Source organism: Lontra canadensis, unplaced genomic scaffold (genome assembly GCF_010015895.1).
Source record: "Lontra canadensis isolate GAN:19392208 unplaced genomic scaffold, GSC_riverotter_1.0 scaffold2, whole genome shotgun sequence".
In the NCBI taxonomy this organism is placed as follows: Eukaryota; Metazoa; Chordata; class Mammalia; order Carnivora; family Mustelidae; genus Lontra; species Lontra canadensis.
In genome coordinates, this window is record NW_022630996.1 from 25,749,736 (window position 1) to 25,763,404 (window position 13,669).

General features: G+C 41.1%; 1 protein-coding gene across 1 annotated transcript in view; it reads right to left on the bottom strand.

Moving 5' to 3' along the window:
• CAPZA2 (capping actin protein of muscle Z-line subunit alpha 2) overlaps positions 1-823 on the bottom strand; it is a 59,183-nt gene extending 58,360 nt beyond the window's left edge. The window contains exon 1 of the mRNA XM_032870858.1: positions 631-823. Within this exon, the coding sequence (XP_032726749.1) occupies positions 631-669 (39 nt within the window). The 5' untranslated portion in view covers positions 670-823. The remainder of the gene's footprint in view (positions 1-630) is intronic.
• Between the last annotated feature and the right edge of the window lie 12,846 nt (positions 824-13,669).

The window sequence follows — 13,669 nt, forward strand, 5'->3', positions numbered from 1 at the left end:
GGGGGGGGGGGGGGGGGGGGGGGGGGGGGGGGGGGGGGGGGGGGGAGGGAGAGAGACTTCCACCGGGAAAGGAAAAAATCGTAGACAACCAGAAAAGGAAGCATTTTGTTTCTGGGAGGGGGCGTAAAAGGGAGAAGTGAAGGTCTGCTTCCTAAGCGGTTTTTTCCCCCTTACCCCTCACCCGGGCTACTGTCTCTGGCCAGGCCCTCGGGCTCACCACCGCCCTTGGGTCGCTCCCAGGCCGGGACCCGTACCTCTCTGCAGTCCCCAGACCCGGCGCAGGGCCCCACGGCCCAGGCTGAACGAGAGGGTCCCCAGCGGCCACCGCCCTCCGCGCCCCCCGCCCCCGCCCGCCGCGCCAGGCGCCGCCGCCCGGCTCCCACTTCCTATTTTCAGAGCACACACCCTACAAGGAGCCGAGCGAAGCGAGCAGGCCTGACAGAGACCTGCCCCCGCGCGGGGCCTCGGGTGACTGACAGGGGCAGGCACTAGGGCGCAGCGACGAGAAGAGGAGGAAGGGCAGCCGAGGGCACACACCAATGCCCTTTCCGGGCGTCCAGACTCCGGGCTGATACGTCGGGGCTCTAGTGGCTCCCCGACGACGGACTCCGCCGCCTCCGCCACCCTTACCTTCTCCTCATCAGACAACTGCTCGTCCAGATCCGCCATTTTCCTTCTGGCGACAAACCGCGGCGGCGGCGGCGGCAGCGGCCACCTGACTTCCCCCTTTCCGTGCGGTCCTCCGCGCCGCGCGCCCCCGCCAAGGGAGGGGCTCGCATCCCAGGCCGCCGCGCACGCGCCCGGGGAGCCCCGCCTCCCTCTAGCCGGCCCGTGGGGTTGACACGCGGCTGTGCGCGTGCGCGGGAGGCTGGACGGTCTGGGAGGCGGGGGGAAGAGTGGCCTACGGCCGCCTGCTGCAGGCTTGTCAGCATCCTGAGTATAGGATTCTTTCTCCACTAGTGACCATATGGACCCAGTCTGCGACGAGTACATTCTGAGCCCTTGATTATGTTCCCATCAAGCCCTCAACTCTGCCAGCTAAAATGTGAAAAAGTGTACGAATAGAAGCTTTTTAAACAATCTGTTTTTTAAAATTACTGGAAAAATATTCAGTTTTTATTAAAATATGTACACACAACCCAACCCATAATTGGAAGATTGCTCTTGGTATATTCGTGTATTCATTTAAGAAATATTTATTCGTCCTTTATTGTGTGTCAGGTACTATGTTAGTCCCTGGGAATATACAACGATAAGTGAAAACAAGAGAAACCTCTGTTCTCAAGAGGCTCACTGTTCCCTAAACAAACATAGAGCAGTTGGGGAAGGCACTGTACTATTGCAGGGGAATCCAAAGTTATGTTAGACATAGATTCTGCTTTTCTGAATTTAACTGCTAGATTAAATACAGAGAGCCCAGTAAAATTTGAATTTCAGACAAACAATGGATATATATTTCACGTATAAGCATGTCCCATGAAACATTTGAGATATACTAAGAAAAAGTGTTCATTGTTTTCAAACTGTATTGGAATCCATTACTTTTATTTGCAAAATCTGGTAAGCTTACTTGTCACACTTTAAGTTGAAGTAGTGAGTGAAGATATAGTAAAAGCTGTATATATGAAGTGTCTAGGAATTTTGTTAAAATGCAGTTACTGATTCAGTAGATCTGCGATGGGGCTGGAGAATCTGCATTTCCAAGAAGCTCCCAGGTAATGCCAATGCTATAGATTTGGAGATCACACTTTTTAGTACGGCCTTAGAATTTATTAGATAGGACTTACGACTTTAATCATTGTGTTGCACACCTAAAACTAAATCAATGTTATATGTAAACTGTATCTCAGTTTAAAAAATATCTTTTAAAACTTCATTCAGGGAGCACCTGGGTGGCTCAGTGGGTTCAGCCTCTGCCTTCGGCTCAGGTCATGATCTCAGGGTCCTAGGATCAAGCCCCGTATCGGGCTCTCTGCTCAGCAGGAAGCCTGCTTCCCCCCCCTCTCTCTGCCTGCTTCTCTGCCTACTTGTGATCTCTGTCTGCCAAATAAATAAATAAAATCTTAAAAAAAAAACCTTCAGTAGAAAATGAGAAACTGTTGACAACCTTTGAACAGTGACATGACATCAGAAACATGTCTAGCAAGATGAATCTGACAGCTGCAGGTAAATGACACATATGAAAATACCTCCCCCAGTTCAAGTTCCTCTCTCTATATAAAACACTGTTACTAAGTAATTTACTGAGTGTTCATACTATACAAATCCCTGTTTCTTGCAGATGGAAAGCAAACAGAAACCATGCTATTAAAAATCTTATAGTCCATTCTGAGATAGAAGAGGAAGGGGATGCTTGCTGACACAATTCCGGAAAAAGCGGGTGTTCTGTTGAGCATAAATGGTGCCGAGAAGATAGGATAGAGAATAAGCCGCACAGTTTGGCCAGGGAACTCACCAGATATAAATAAATAATATGTTCACTCTTTTATAGTTTACAGGTCATTGCTTCATTGATTTCTCACAGCAGCCTCATGAAGTAAGGTATTTATCAGCATTATTATACCCATTTTACAGGAGAATAAACAGAGGCATTTGTTCAAGTTTGCAATCAAGTGACTAAATTGATAGTAGAACCCAGGCATCTTACTCTGTATCCTACGTTCTTTCCACTTTGAGATGTTTCTTTCTTCTTCTCTAAGGTCCACCAAATAAAACTTAATGAAGGTGATTACTCTCCCATTCTACCAGTTTTAGTCACCATGACTTGCTGCATCAGCTCTACTTCTAGTGGTTTTTTTTTCCCCTTCTTCTGTTTTTTGGGTTTCTGTTTACATAGCAACACCTAAGGTTAATGTGTACACAGTGGGTTCTCAGTAGATGGTGTTGCTTGGCTAAGAGGCTGCTCTCTTCCTCTAGAAAACTCACCCAAATAATGCTTTGCAATAATTGGAGTCACGCTGTCTTTATAACCTTGGTGACACTTTATATGTGGTTCCTCATAGTGACACAACCAGCAGTTATGTATAATTTCTGATAATCCTTTCAAAAATCTCCAAGTACCATCCTCTTGAAACAGTTAAAAGAAATTACAGAATTCATGTACCCTAGGAATTCTGGGAAGATTTTAAGCTGTCACACAAAATAGGTATAGATATGGAATAACCATTACATGACTGCCAGTAGAAATATAGTAGTATTCTTTTTTTAAAAAAGATTTTATTTATTTATTTGACAGAAAGAGAGAGTGAGCATGAGCAGAGGGAAGGGCAAAGATAGAGGGAGAAGCAGGCTCCTCACTGAGCAGGGAGCTGGATGTAGGGCTCCATCCCAGGATCCTGAGATCATGACCTGAGCCAAAGGCAGACATTTAACAGATTGAGCCACCTAGGTGCCCCAAAATATACTAGTATTCTTGATAATCAGTTATTTTATGATGAAGAGAAAAGAAACAAAATATTCTTTCTCCACACAATTCTACCTATTGAGAATTTCTATCCTTTTCTCATTTAATTTCTAAACTCACCTTTCTTCTACTTATTAGTAGTAATCTTTGCCTTCCAAATTAACTGAAGCAGAACCTGAGTTTTTAAAAAATTCTTCCTTTTGTAGTGTTTGTTGTTAAATTACTTGTATGCATCTTAATCTGTTTTCCTGTGGATGTGCTCTATGTCCTGAACTAATTTTAAGCTTATCAAGGTCAGAAATTACCTAATTTCATAGATTCAAAATCTTAGAATACATCTAGTGCAAACCTCTCATCTTACAGGTAAGTCGAGCCTTAGATAAATTAAATGACTTGATAAAAATTGTACATCTAGCTGATACCATTTTAGAACCCAAGTATCCTAATAGACTCAGGTACCTTTCTTAATACAATACATACTTAATATGTACAATTGTACATATGGATATACACATTATATTTACATACATACTCATGTATAAGATATATATAAATATAGCTTGATCGTGTAATGTGTAATAAGATGATAAATATTACAGACTGAGCACTAAATGGCTACACAGGATATCAACGTCTATAACACCACATTATTTAATCTCTGTACTGGAAAACTGATATCTGTAGTTTAAAAGTGTGGCTTACCTCACTTCTGAGAGAAAAACTACCAGTGTTAGACAACTAATATTTGGCTGTTTGTTACTCTCTCATGATCGATGAACACAACTGGTCTCAGATAATATTTTTTTTAAAGATTTTATTTATTTATTTGACAGAGAGAGATCACAAGTAGACAGAGAGGCAGGCAGAGAGAGAGAGGGAAGCAGGGTCCCTGCTGAGCAGAGAGCCGGATGTGGGACTCGATCCCAGGACCCTGAGATCACGACCTGAGCCGAAGGCGGCGGCTTAACCCACTGAGCCACCCAGGCGCCCTCAGATAATATTCTTTATGGCAGTAGAAAATGTCAAAAATCATATTTAAAAGCAATTGTCTTTCTAAATCAAGTAATTGCCTACAATATTGATCACTTGTAGTTGAGTGTGTCCTACCTATAGTCCACTTCCTCAGCTATATTCGAGAAGGCTCCCACAAGTAGTACCCTTGCAGAAGACTGACATGAATCATTCTAGAGATATCAAGGAATTATTGAAGAAACTCATTTTTAAACTCTTCCTCTCTCCTGAATACACCGTTCTTCATAATTTGGTTCCTCCCAACTTCGACAAAACCATCTGTGCCACTGCCCCCAGTGCATATGTCATTGAAACACACAAAGTTATTCATTTAGGAATCATACTCTCTTACGCCTTTATTAAAGCATTTTCTAGAACGTTCTTTGCCCTGATCCTTTAAAATTCAATTCAGTTATCCCTTTTTCTTTTGAAGCTCACATTGAATCCTCTAAAGCCAGTAATTTCTTATTCTAGAGTCTCACGGGAAGTTTTCCGTGAATTTTGTCATGTATCTAGTGGTTAGGTGTACAGATTTTATAATCAGTAAGTCCTAGGTTCTGATCTTGGTTCCAGCTTAATTAACAGGGCACCTCACTCTGGAAACTTTGGTTTCTTCATCTATGCATTGAAAATAACAATGGTCCTCCTTCACAGCTATGTTGTGAGGATTTAATGAGAGCATGCAGCCAAAGCAGTTAGCATCAGGCACAGGCATTATTAGTAAAGTTCTCCATTAATTAATTTAATTAATTAATTAATTAATTAAACATTAGCTGTAATCACCATACTATAATACCAGTCTCTCCTTGAGGACATACCCATTTCTTAATAGCTATCTGACAAATACAGAGTCTGGCATATAAGTGCTTAAAAAAAATCTTTGTTGGCATGCATATTGATTGAAATACTCTTTCATTTCATATCCTTATATGCGAGCTGAAAAATTGAGCTAGCCAAACTCATGGGGTTTAGAGATTCCCTTAAAATGTAGCCCTGAGACTCCAGAACAGGAGAGAAAAGGTTTTCTCCAGCAAACCTCAAATCATACAAATACTCCTGCCTTTTACTACTACATATTCAACCACCAGTGAAATATCTAATTAAATTCCTGCTCCTTAATTTCTCAGTCACTCTAAGTTCAAGGCTTCAGGATCTTCATGCAATGTCTCTAATGAGGTACAGGGCATGGGGAATGCCCAAGGTGATCCTGTAGGGTGGGGCAAAGAAAGACCACAGCTTATATTTATTTCTATTTACTTATTGGAATTATTATTACAAAATATGTCAGAAAACTTTTTCTTAAAGCCCAAACAAGCAAAAAAACACAGTCTGCCTCTTCCAGATGCCATTCCTGTTCCTTCTTCCCATGGGTAACCACTAACCTGAATCTGATGGTCATCAGTCCATGTACGTCAGATCTTTTTCAATAAAGGCTGTTTCTTTTTCATCTTTTTTGTCCACTTAATCTGATACCAAATTCAGAAGCATTTCTGGAATGAACTAATGAGTATGATTTCCTTGCATAGTCTTAAAAACAACATAGATAGAGAATATTAGACTAATTAATTGCTTTAAAAAAATCTCCCTGTGGGGTGCCTGGCTGGCTCAGTCAGAAGAGCATACAACTCTTGATCTCAGGATTGTGAGTTCGATCATGTTGGGTGTAAGGAGTACTAAAAAAATAAATAAACTTTAAAAAAGTAAAAAAAATTTTTAAAAATCTCCCTATATGGCAAACATAAATGGTGGGGCAGGAGTGAAAAATTAAGTCAGACTCAACATGGAAAGGTAAAGCAACAGAATGAATAGATTTGTTGGTAGTAAGTGAAAGACAGATCTAATATCTTTGATTATTTTTTTAGTTTTATTTATTTATTTTGAGACAGAGAGCTAGTGTAAACGTGTGCAAGCAGGGGGCGGGGCGGGGGCAGAGGGAGAGAGAACGTCACTACTCTGAGATGGTGAACTGCGACAAGAGTCAGACGCTTAACCGACTGAGCCACCCAGGTGTCCCTAATGTTTTTTATTTTTTTATGCTTAATGTCTGACAATGCTTTTAACTCTTATTTGGACTCAATAATAGCAGAATAGCAGTATAATGGAAAGATAAGTTTGTCATTAGTGTCTTCCCAGGCCATACCAACCTGCAATAAAATTGTTTTTCTATCTCAAGTGAATCCGAAGAATTGCAGGAGAACCTGCTCGAATTTCCTCGTCTTGGTTCCTTGGGAGGACACAGTGACCTGCGGACATTTAGAGGTACTTACACTGCCATCTTCCTCTTCCTTCTCACATCGGCCTTTACCACCTCAGCAGCTCCCCATGTCATCAGACCCCTCGAATGTAGCTCTGCCATCTTTCCTCCCCATTTGGGGCTCCCCTCATGGGCTATATGGCTTAGTGTTTGTGTCACCTCATCTTCTGGTGACTTGAACGGCACCCATTGCAGGCAGGTGCTGGATGACCCCTAGCCACAATCCCAGGCTGTGTGGGTGGGAGGCACTCACTCTTCTTCAGTTTTCTCCCATGAGCCTCTTCTGATGGGTAGAGCTGTAGCAGACACTGTATGTGCTCTGAGCAGATCCCCTTGGCATCACTTTGACTATCTCTGTGCTTCAGTGCCTTTTGCCCATGCTTCATAGAACCTGCAATTATTCCTTGGAAGACTGCTTCTTTGTTTCTGGGGCTTTCTTGCCAGCAAACACAGGCTAGGGAGCTGGGAGTTTAGGTCCGGTGGAGCAGCTCTTACCCAATGGCTGTGAAATGATGAGCACAAAAACCCAGTTCCCTAGCCTCAGATCAGAACAACTCTGAGGTGTAATTTATATTCCAGATTTCCCCAGAGGGAGAAAGCCAATCTCAACTTGCCTTTTCCCTTTTCCTAGGAGTGACTGAGGTATTATGAAAAGTTATCAGATTAGAAACATGAGAACAGCAATAGAATAGAAAGTAGGTTTTGTACATGAAAGCATTTGGGGCTCCAGGTTGGAGGTGGGAGGCCAGTTATTAAACATGGAGCACCTCATCAGAGTTAGAATAGCCTTGAAGGTAAGCCCCCAAATATATTTTTTAAAGATCTTATTTATTTATTTGACAGACAAAGATTAGAAGTTGGCAGAGAGGCAGGCAGAGAAAAAGGGGGAAGCAGGCTCTCCGCTGAGCAGACAGCCTGCTGTGGGACTCAATCCCTGGACCATGGGATCATGACCCGAGCCGAAGGCAGAAGCTTAACCCACTGAGCCACCCAGGCACCCCTAAGCCCCCAAATATTGATTTGGTTGGACTTTAATCTACTCTTGCCTCAGTCAGATTAGCCCTGGAAATAGAGTAGGGCTAATTTTGTAGGTGATTTGAAATGTGGAGAGAAACAGAGCAAAGCCAGAACTCACCGGAATTGGGTTTGAAACTGTGCAAAGCAGAAAGGTGGAGGAGAGAGAATGTTAAACCACAGGACATGATCTATGCCCTAAAGTAACTTATATTCTGGTTGTAAAAGGCTAGAATTCAAGATATATAAAAAGATAGGCCTACAAGGCAATATGTGATAAGTACAAAATAAATGGCACAAATGAGAAATGTTTTCTTTATATGTAGGAGATTGAATGTAAAAAATATTGAAACAGTGGATGGAAGGAGGAAATACAGGCTTTTAAATTCTACTCTTAGGTATTTCTTCATCTGCTACACTGCCTATTTCATGACTGAAGTATGAATTTAAGGCATATTGCAATGTTAAACTATTCATATTTACTTTCAACCTGAATCTTAACACTTTCAGAGAAAAATCCAGATTCCAAAGATAAGGGTATATGTGGTTGCCTCTATGAGTCTATCTGCTTCTTAGATGAGTTGGCTCATTTTAGAAAATAGTTTCATTATTTCACAATATTTGACATAGTAAACCAAAGTAAGAGATTGATATATAGTAGAACATATTAGCATAGACATTTTGGGTAGTACTGAAGAAAGGAATGTCTGCATCTTGGGAAAGTAATTTCCTTTTGTAAGAAATCATCATATTTTCAGTCTAACTTTTCTGTATTTCAGCTTATGGGAGAAATAGCTGTATGATTTCTGCCAATTAGTGAAATCATCCTGGGCCTCAATTTCATCATGCATTAACAGGGAGACGAAAGCAATGCATCATTGTGTTTTGTGAGGATAAAGTACTATATAAATGTTGCATACTTTATAAATACATGAAGCATTACTGTTTATAATTCACTGTCAAATGGAAATTAAGTTCTATTCATGCATCTTCCTTGTGGAAACCATAATGGATATATAAAATATCTCCACCAATGTTTACCTTTTCATTTAAATGACACATTAAAAAGATAATTCTTGGGGTGCCTAGGTGGCTCAGTCATTGGACATCTGCCTTTGGCTTGGGTGGTGATCCCAGGGTCCTGGCATCAAGCCCCGCATTGGGCTCCCTGCTTGGTGGAAAGCCTGCTTCTCCCTCTCTCACTCCCCCTGCTTGTGTTCCCTCTCTTGCTGTGATAATTCTCCCTGTGTGTTTTGATATTGTCCTATCTCGTAATTGTATGGATAAGAAGGCCTTAATGGAATATAGGAAAGAGTATTGTTTTAAAATATGCAGATTTCAGCTCTTTTTTCACTTATCAAGTCCATTGAGAGTGAAAGAGATGAAGGGGATTAAGAGTACACTTATCATAATGAGCACTGAGTAAGGTATAGAGTTGTTGAATCACTGTATTGTACACCTGAAACTAATATAACATTGTATAAAAAGTCTAATGGTCCTAGATAAGTGTCTTAACATGTTCACCCAATTCGAATTTAACATGTTCACCTGATTGAAAGACTTACTGTGAAATTTGCATAAAATAATGTATGAAAGAGACTTTGTAAAAAATGCTGGATGAATGTAAAAAATTATCATTAAAGTACATTTTGCCTTGTGACACCTTTAACCTGTCATTCATCTTTCTTCCGGTTGTGTCTGTAGTGTACTCGAGTCTAATAATGCGTGAACAGTTCTTCAAAACATTCGCTGTGCTTCTATTATGTATCAGCACTCAATTAGTTGGAGATGTAGCAATGAACAAAGCAGACATGGTCCCTGCCTCATTAATTATTTGGAGGAGAAACAAATAGTAAACAAATAATCATTCAAATAACTATGTAATTACAATTGGGTTAAGTGCAATGAAGATAACATACAGACTGGAGTGTGAAAGTTGGGAGATAATTCTGAGTCTTTCATGTTTCTGCACTTCTTGCAAGCAGACTGACTTCCCTTTGTTCTGGATTATCTTTCTAAAGGGAGTTTTTATAGCAAACAACCTTGGAAGATAATGTCTTCCTCCAGATCAAAGCATAGGCATGTTACTTCCCACTCTAAAAGATTTGGGTTCCTGAAGCTCAAGGTTCTTCTTCGCTAATGCACCCTATTGCACTAGTAAGCTTCCATCTGGATCCATTTCTGTTGCCAGATGAGACTTGGGCATAAGAGAAACTAATGCAAATATGCTGATGTTCTTGGTGCTTGATGTGCCATGAGTAATAAAGCCCTTTGCCTCTGAGCAAGAGATCTTGTGTTTTCTGTCAGCATCTATGAAGTTGTAGCAGGCTAACTTGTTAGCTTGAAAGCAGAGCAGAATCACAGACCCATTACAAAAAAGGATTGATGGGGGTGCCTGGGTGGCTCAGTGGGTTAAGCCTCAGCCTTCAGCTCAGGTCATGATCTCAGGGTCCTGGGATCAAGCCCCGCATATCACTCTCTGCTCAGCGGGGAGCCTGCTTTCCACTCTTTCTCTGCCTGCTTGTGATCTCTCTCTCTGTCAAATAAATAAACTCTTTAAAAAATAAAAAAAGGATTGACATTTAAGCCTCTGGTCTAACCTCCCTCCAATTCATTTTTAAAATAAATTTTATTTTACTATGAAATGCTTCAAATATGCAGACAAGAATATAGATTAGTATAATAAACATCTGCATATTCACAGCCTAGCTTTTTCAAATGCTAACTAGCATTGTTTCATATTTGCTTTAGCTCTGATACTTATGAATAAAGCATTACTTACACAGTTGAGGTTCCCTGTGTCTTCCTCCCTCCCTAAGGTAAACACTACCACCAGCTCAGTGTGGGTCATTCTGTGCTGTGTATTTCCCCATATAATATCTAATTATTTTAACAAGTTTATATGTAAATCGATGCACAAGTTGATTAAGAACTTTGATGTTCAAGCACATACTTCACTGTGTAAGGACAGGACAATATTGCCAATGATAAATGAAGGCTTTTGGGAGAAGATCAACTGAACTGTTTTGGGATTATAATCTGGCTTCAGCATTTCTGTGAGTTTATAAGTGCTCTGTCAGGGGAAGTCAGGGGGCAAGGCCATGAGAGAGTCCCAGAAAACACTGGGCCACCATAATTGGCACTAGAACATGGATCAGGTTTGAGACATCTGAAGAATAAATAAGGGGAGGGGTGGGCTTCTTGGTTTGTTGGTCCTGAGCTCACAATGGCTGACCTCCTGCTCTCAGGATCAGGTTGGGGCAGTGTATTTCTGTGGGATGGGGTGGATGTCCTCAGATGGTCCAACAGATGGTCTTTGGCCTGGGCATGCAGGAGACAGCAGGAACTTCTTCTGCACACAGGCAAAGCAAGCCAAATACAGACACAGACCTGATCCAGACTTACGTTGGCATTCAGCCCTCAGATTACAACAGGCATTTTTATCCTGAAGGCCCTTAGTTTGTCCTATTTCTTAAGGCACACAGTTCTCCAATCCGGACATGCCCTCCTCTTTGTCAAGTGCATAGGTGTCATCTTGGTGTCTTCTTTTCTCATTACTCTGTGTTGAATCTGTTTGAGATCTATTTTGTGTCAGGTCTCCTATTTTCTGTATCCAGTGACTTTCCTTTTTTATTTACTCTTGTATTTATAGAACATATGGTCCAGAGGTTTCTGAGAAAAGGTATTTAAGAAGTAAATTTTTGCAACTGTACATATCTGAAAACGTTTTTGACTCTCAATTCTTGATTGATAGTTTGGATGTGTATAGAATTCTAGACTGGAATTCATTTTCACTTAGAATATTTAAGAAATTGTTCCCTTGTCTCTAGATGTGTGTGTGTGTGTGTGTGTGTGTGTGTGTGTGAGAGAGAGAGACCTTCTCTTTGTCCTCAGTGTTCCAAAATGACACAATAAAGTGACATTTATGGGTCTGTTTTTATCCAGATTAGTGGGCCTGTGGTTCTTCCAATCTGGAAAATGATGTCTTTCAGTTCTGAGAAATTATTTAGATTATTTCATTGATGACTTTGATTTTATTTTTCTACTTTCCTTGTACTTCCTTTCTGCAACTCCAGTTATTCGTGTAATCTACCTCCTAGATGGGTCCTCTACTTTTGAAAATCTTTGCTTTCCTAGATTTACATATTTTGTCACTTTTGTCTGGTATTTCAAATAACAGCCCTGACTTACCTGATGACTAAGTTTTCATTTTATTTGTTATCTGCTCATGTTTATGAGTGTTTGGCTAACTAGTCAAGTTTTACTTTAGAAAACTCTGACCAGGTCATTTTATGATTCTCACCTTGTTTTGGTCAGAATCCCCAGAGCAGACTCTTCTAATCTCCTGTCAGAAGAGGCAAGGTCTAGCTAATAACGTATGAGAAGCCAAGTAGAAGACGACTGGATGTCTCAGCATTCACCATCTAGATATTCCTTTAATTCCTGTTTTTGGCATGATATTGTCAGCCTCAACTACGCTTGCTGTACCCAATCTAGAATCCCTTTATATTATCCTTTCCAGGGAATAAAATTCCAGTCATCTGCTACAGTGGGGACAGCTCAGCAGCACCGAGCAGGGAGGGGCATCTAAGGATGGACCTGTCACTCAAACAACTTTCATCTGGTCCCTGTGATTTGGGGCCTCTGTTCACCCTGTTTCCAAAGGTATTTGGTGCTAACAAGTCACAGGCTTTTGAGTATTCAAATGAGGTTGATTCTCAGGTCTTGCCACCACCAGTTTAGCTTCTTGAGGTTCCCAGGACTGCTGCAATCCTCCATCTTCTTTCTACCCTCAAAATTTCTGTCACTGTTGTATCCTTTCCTTTTCCCCCACATTATCATGTGTTTGTTAATTTTAAAAAAAAATCCCTTTTGTTGGGGATCTGTGAGGAAAAAAAATATATGTATTTACTTCACCAGCTTTACCTAGAACTTCCGGTCCATTTACTAACATACTGTTGCTGGGAGGAGCAAGCACCCTGCTTTGGTTGCGTGGGTGCAGTGTTTGTCATGTGAGGATATTATTCATAGTTTGGTTTTTGTTTTCTTTTTTAGTTTTCCCAAACACTGTATTTTTTCAAAACATACATCTGTTAGCGTGGCTCTCCCCATGTAACTTCTATTTCAGCAGCTTCCTACATAGCTATTAGATAAAGATAAAACTTTTGAGCACGATTTTTAAGAGCATATCAGTGGGGACAAATTTATAGTGAAATATATTTTTTCAACACAGTGTTATTTTGTTTCAAATTCAGATGGAATGTGAATGGCTGGAGGCAAGGTCTGTGTCTCCATTTTACCGTAGGTCTTGCAGGACCCTCTTGTCATTTTACACATTGTCTGCTCAGTCCCTGAGGTGTTAGAGTCATTTACCCAGGCTTTGCATGTTTTGGCCTCTCTAGCTTATGTTCCTACCACATGTCCCTCATTCTCTCCACTTCACCACACTGGCTTTCTTTTGGTTCTTTGTAAGCCTGGAGGAGATCCATCTTCCTCTGGGCTTCCTCTGAACACACAATTTGCTCCATTTGTGACCCCTTTTGTCTCTTTAACGCTGCCCCCCTTCAGACCTCTTGTTTCTTTAGTCCTCTGAGCTTCCTGATCAGGCCAGATCCCCCATCATAGGCCCTCCTAGCACCATAGAACTATTTTACATTTCTTTGTATGTTGTTTGGTTGGTGTCCACTTCCCTCAACTCAGTTATAAGCTTCATAGGATAGGATCTAGGTCTGTTTTGCCTTCTGTTGCATTTACAGTGCCTAGCACAGACTTTGGCTCATGGTAGGTACTTAATAACTACTCATTAAATGAAGGAATAAAGCTAATATCTGAAGGATAAATAGGAATTAGCAGATGAAGACTGAGGAAAGAGTCTCTAGGCCAAAGAAACATATGAGAATGAGCTTGGTGGATTCAAGGAACTGAAAGACAAGGGCTGTGACCAAAGCCACACGAGCCAGGGGAGGTGATGCTGGATGAAGCTGGAG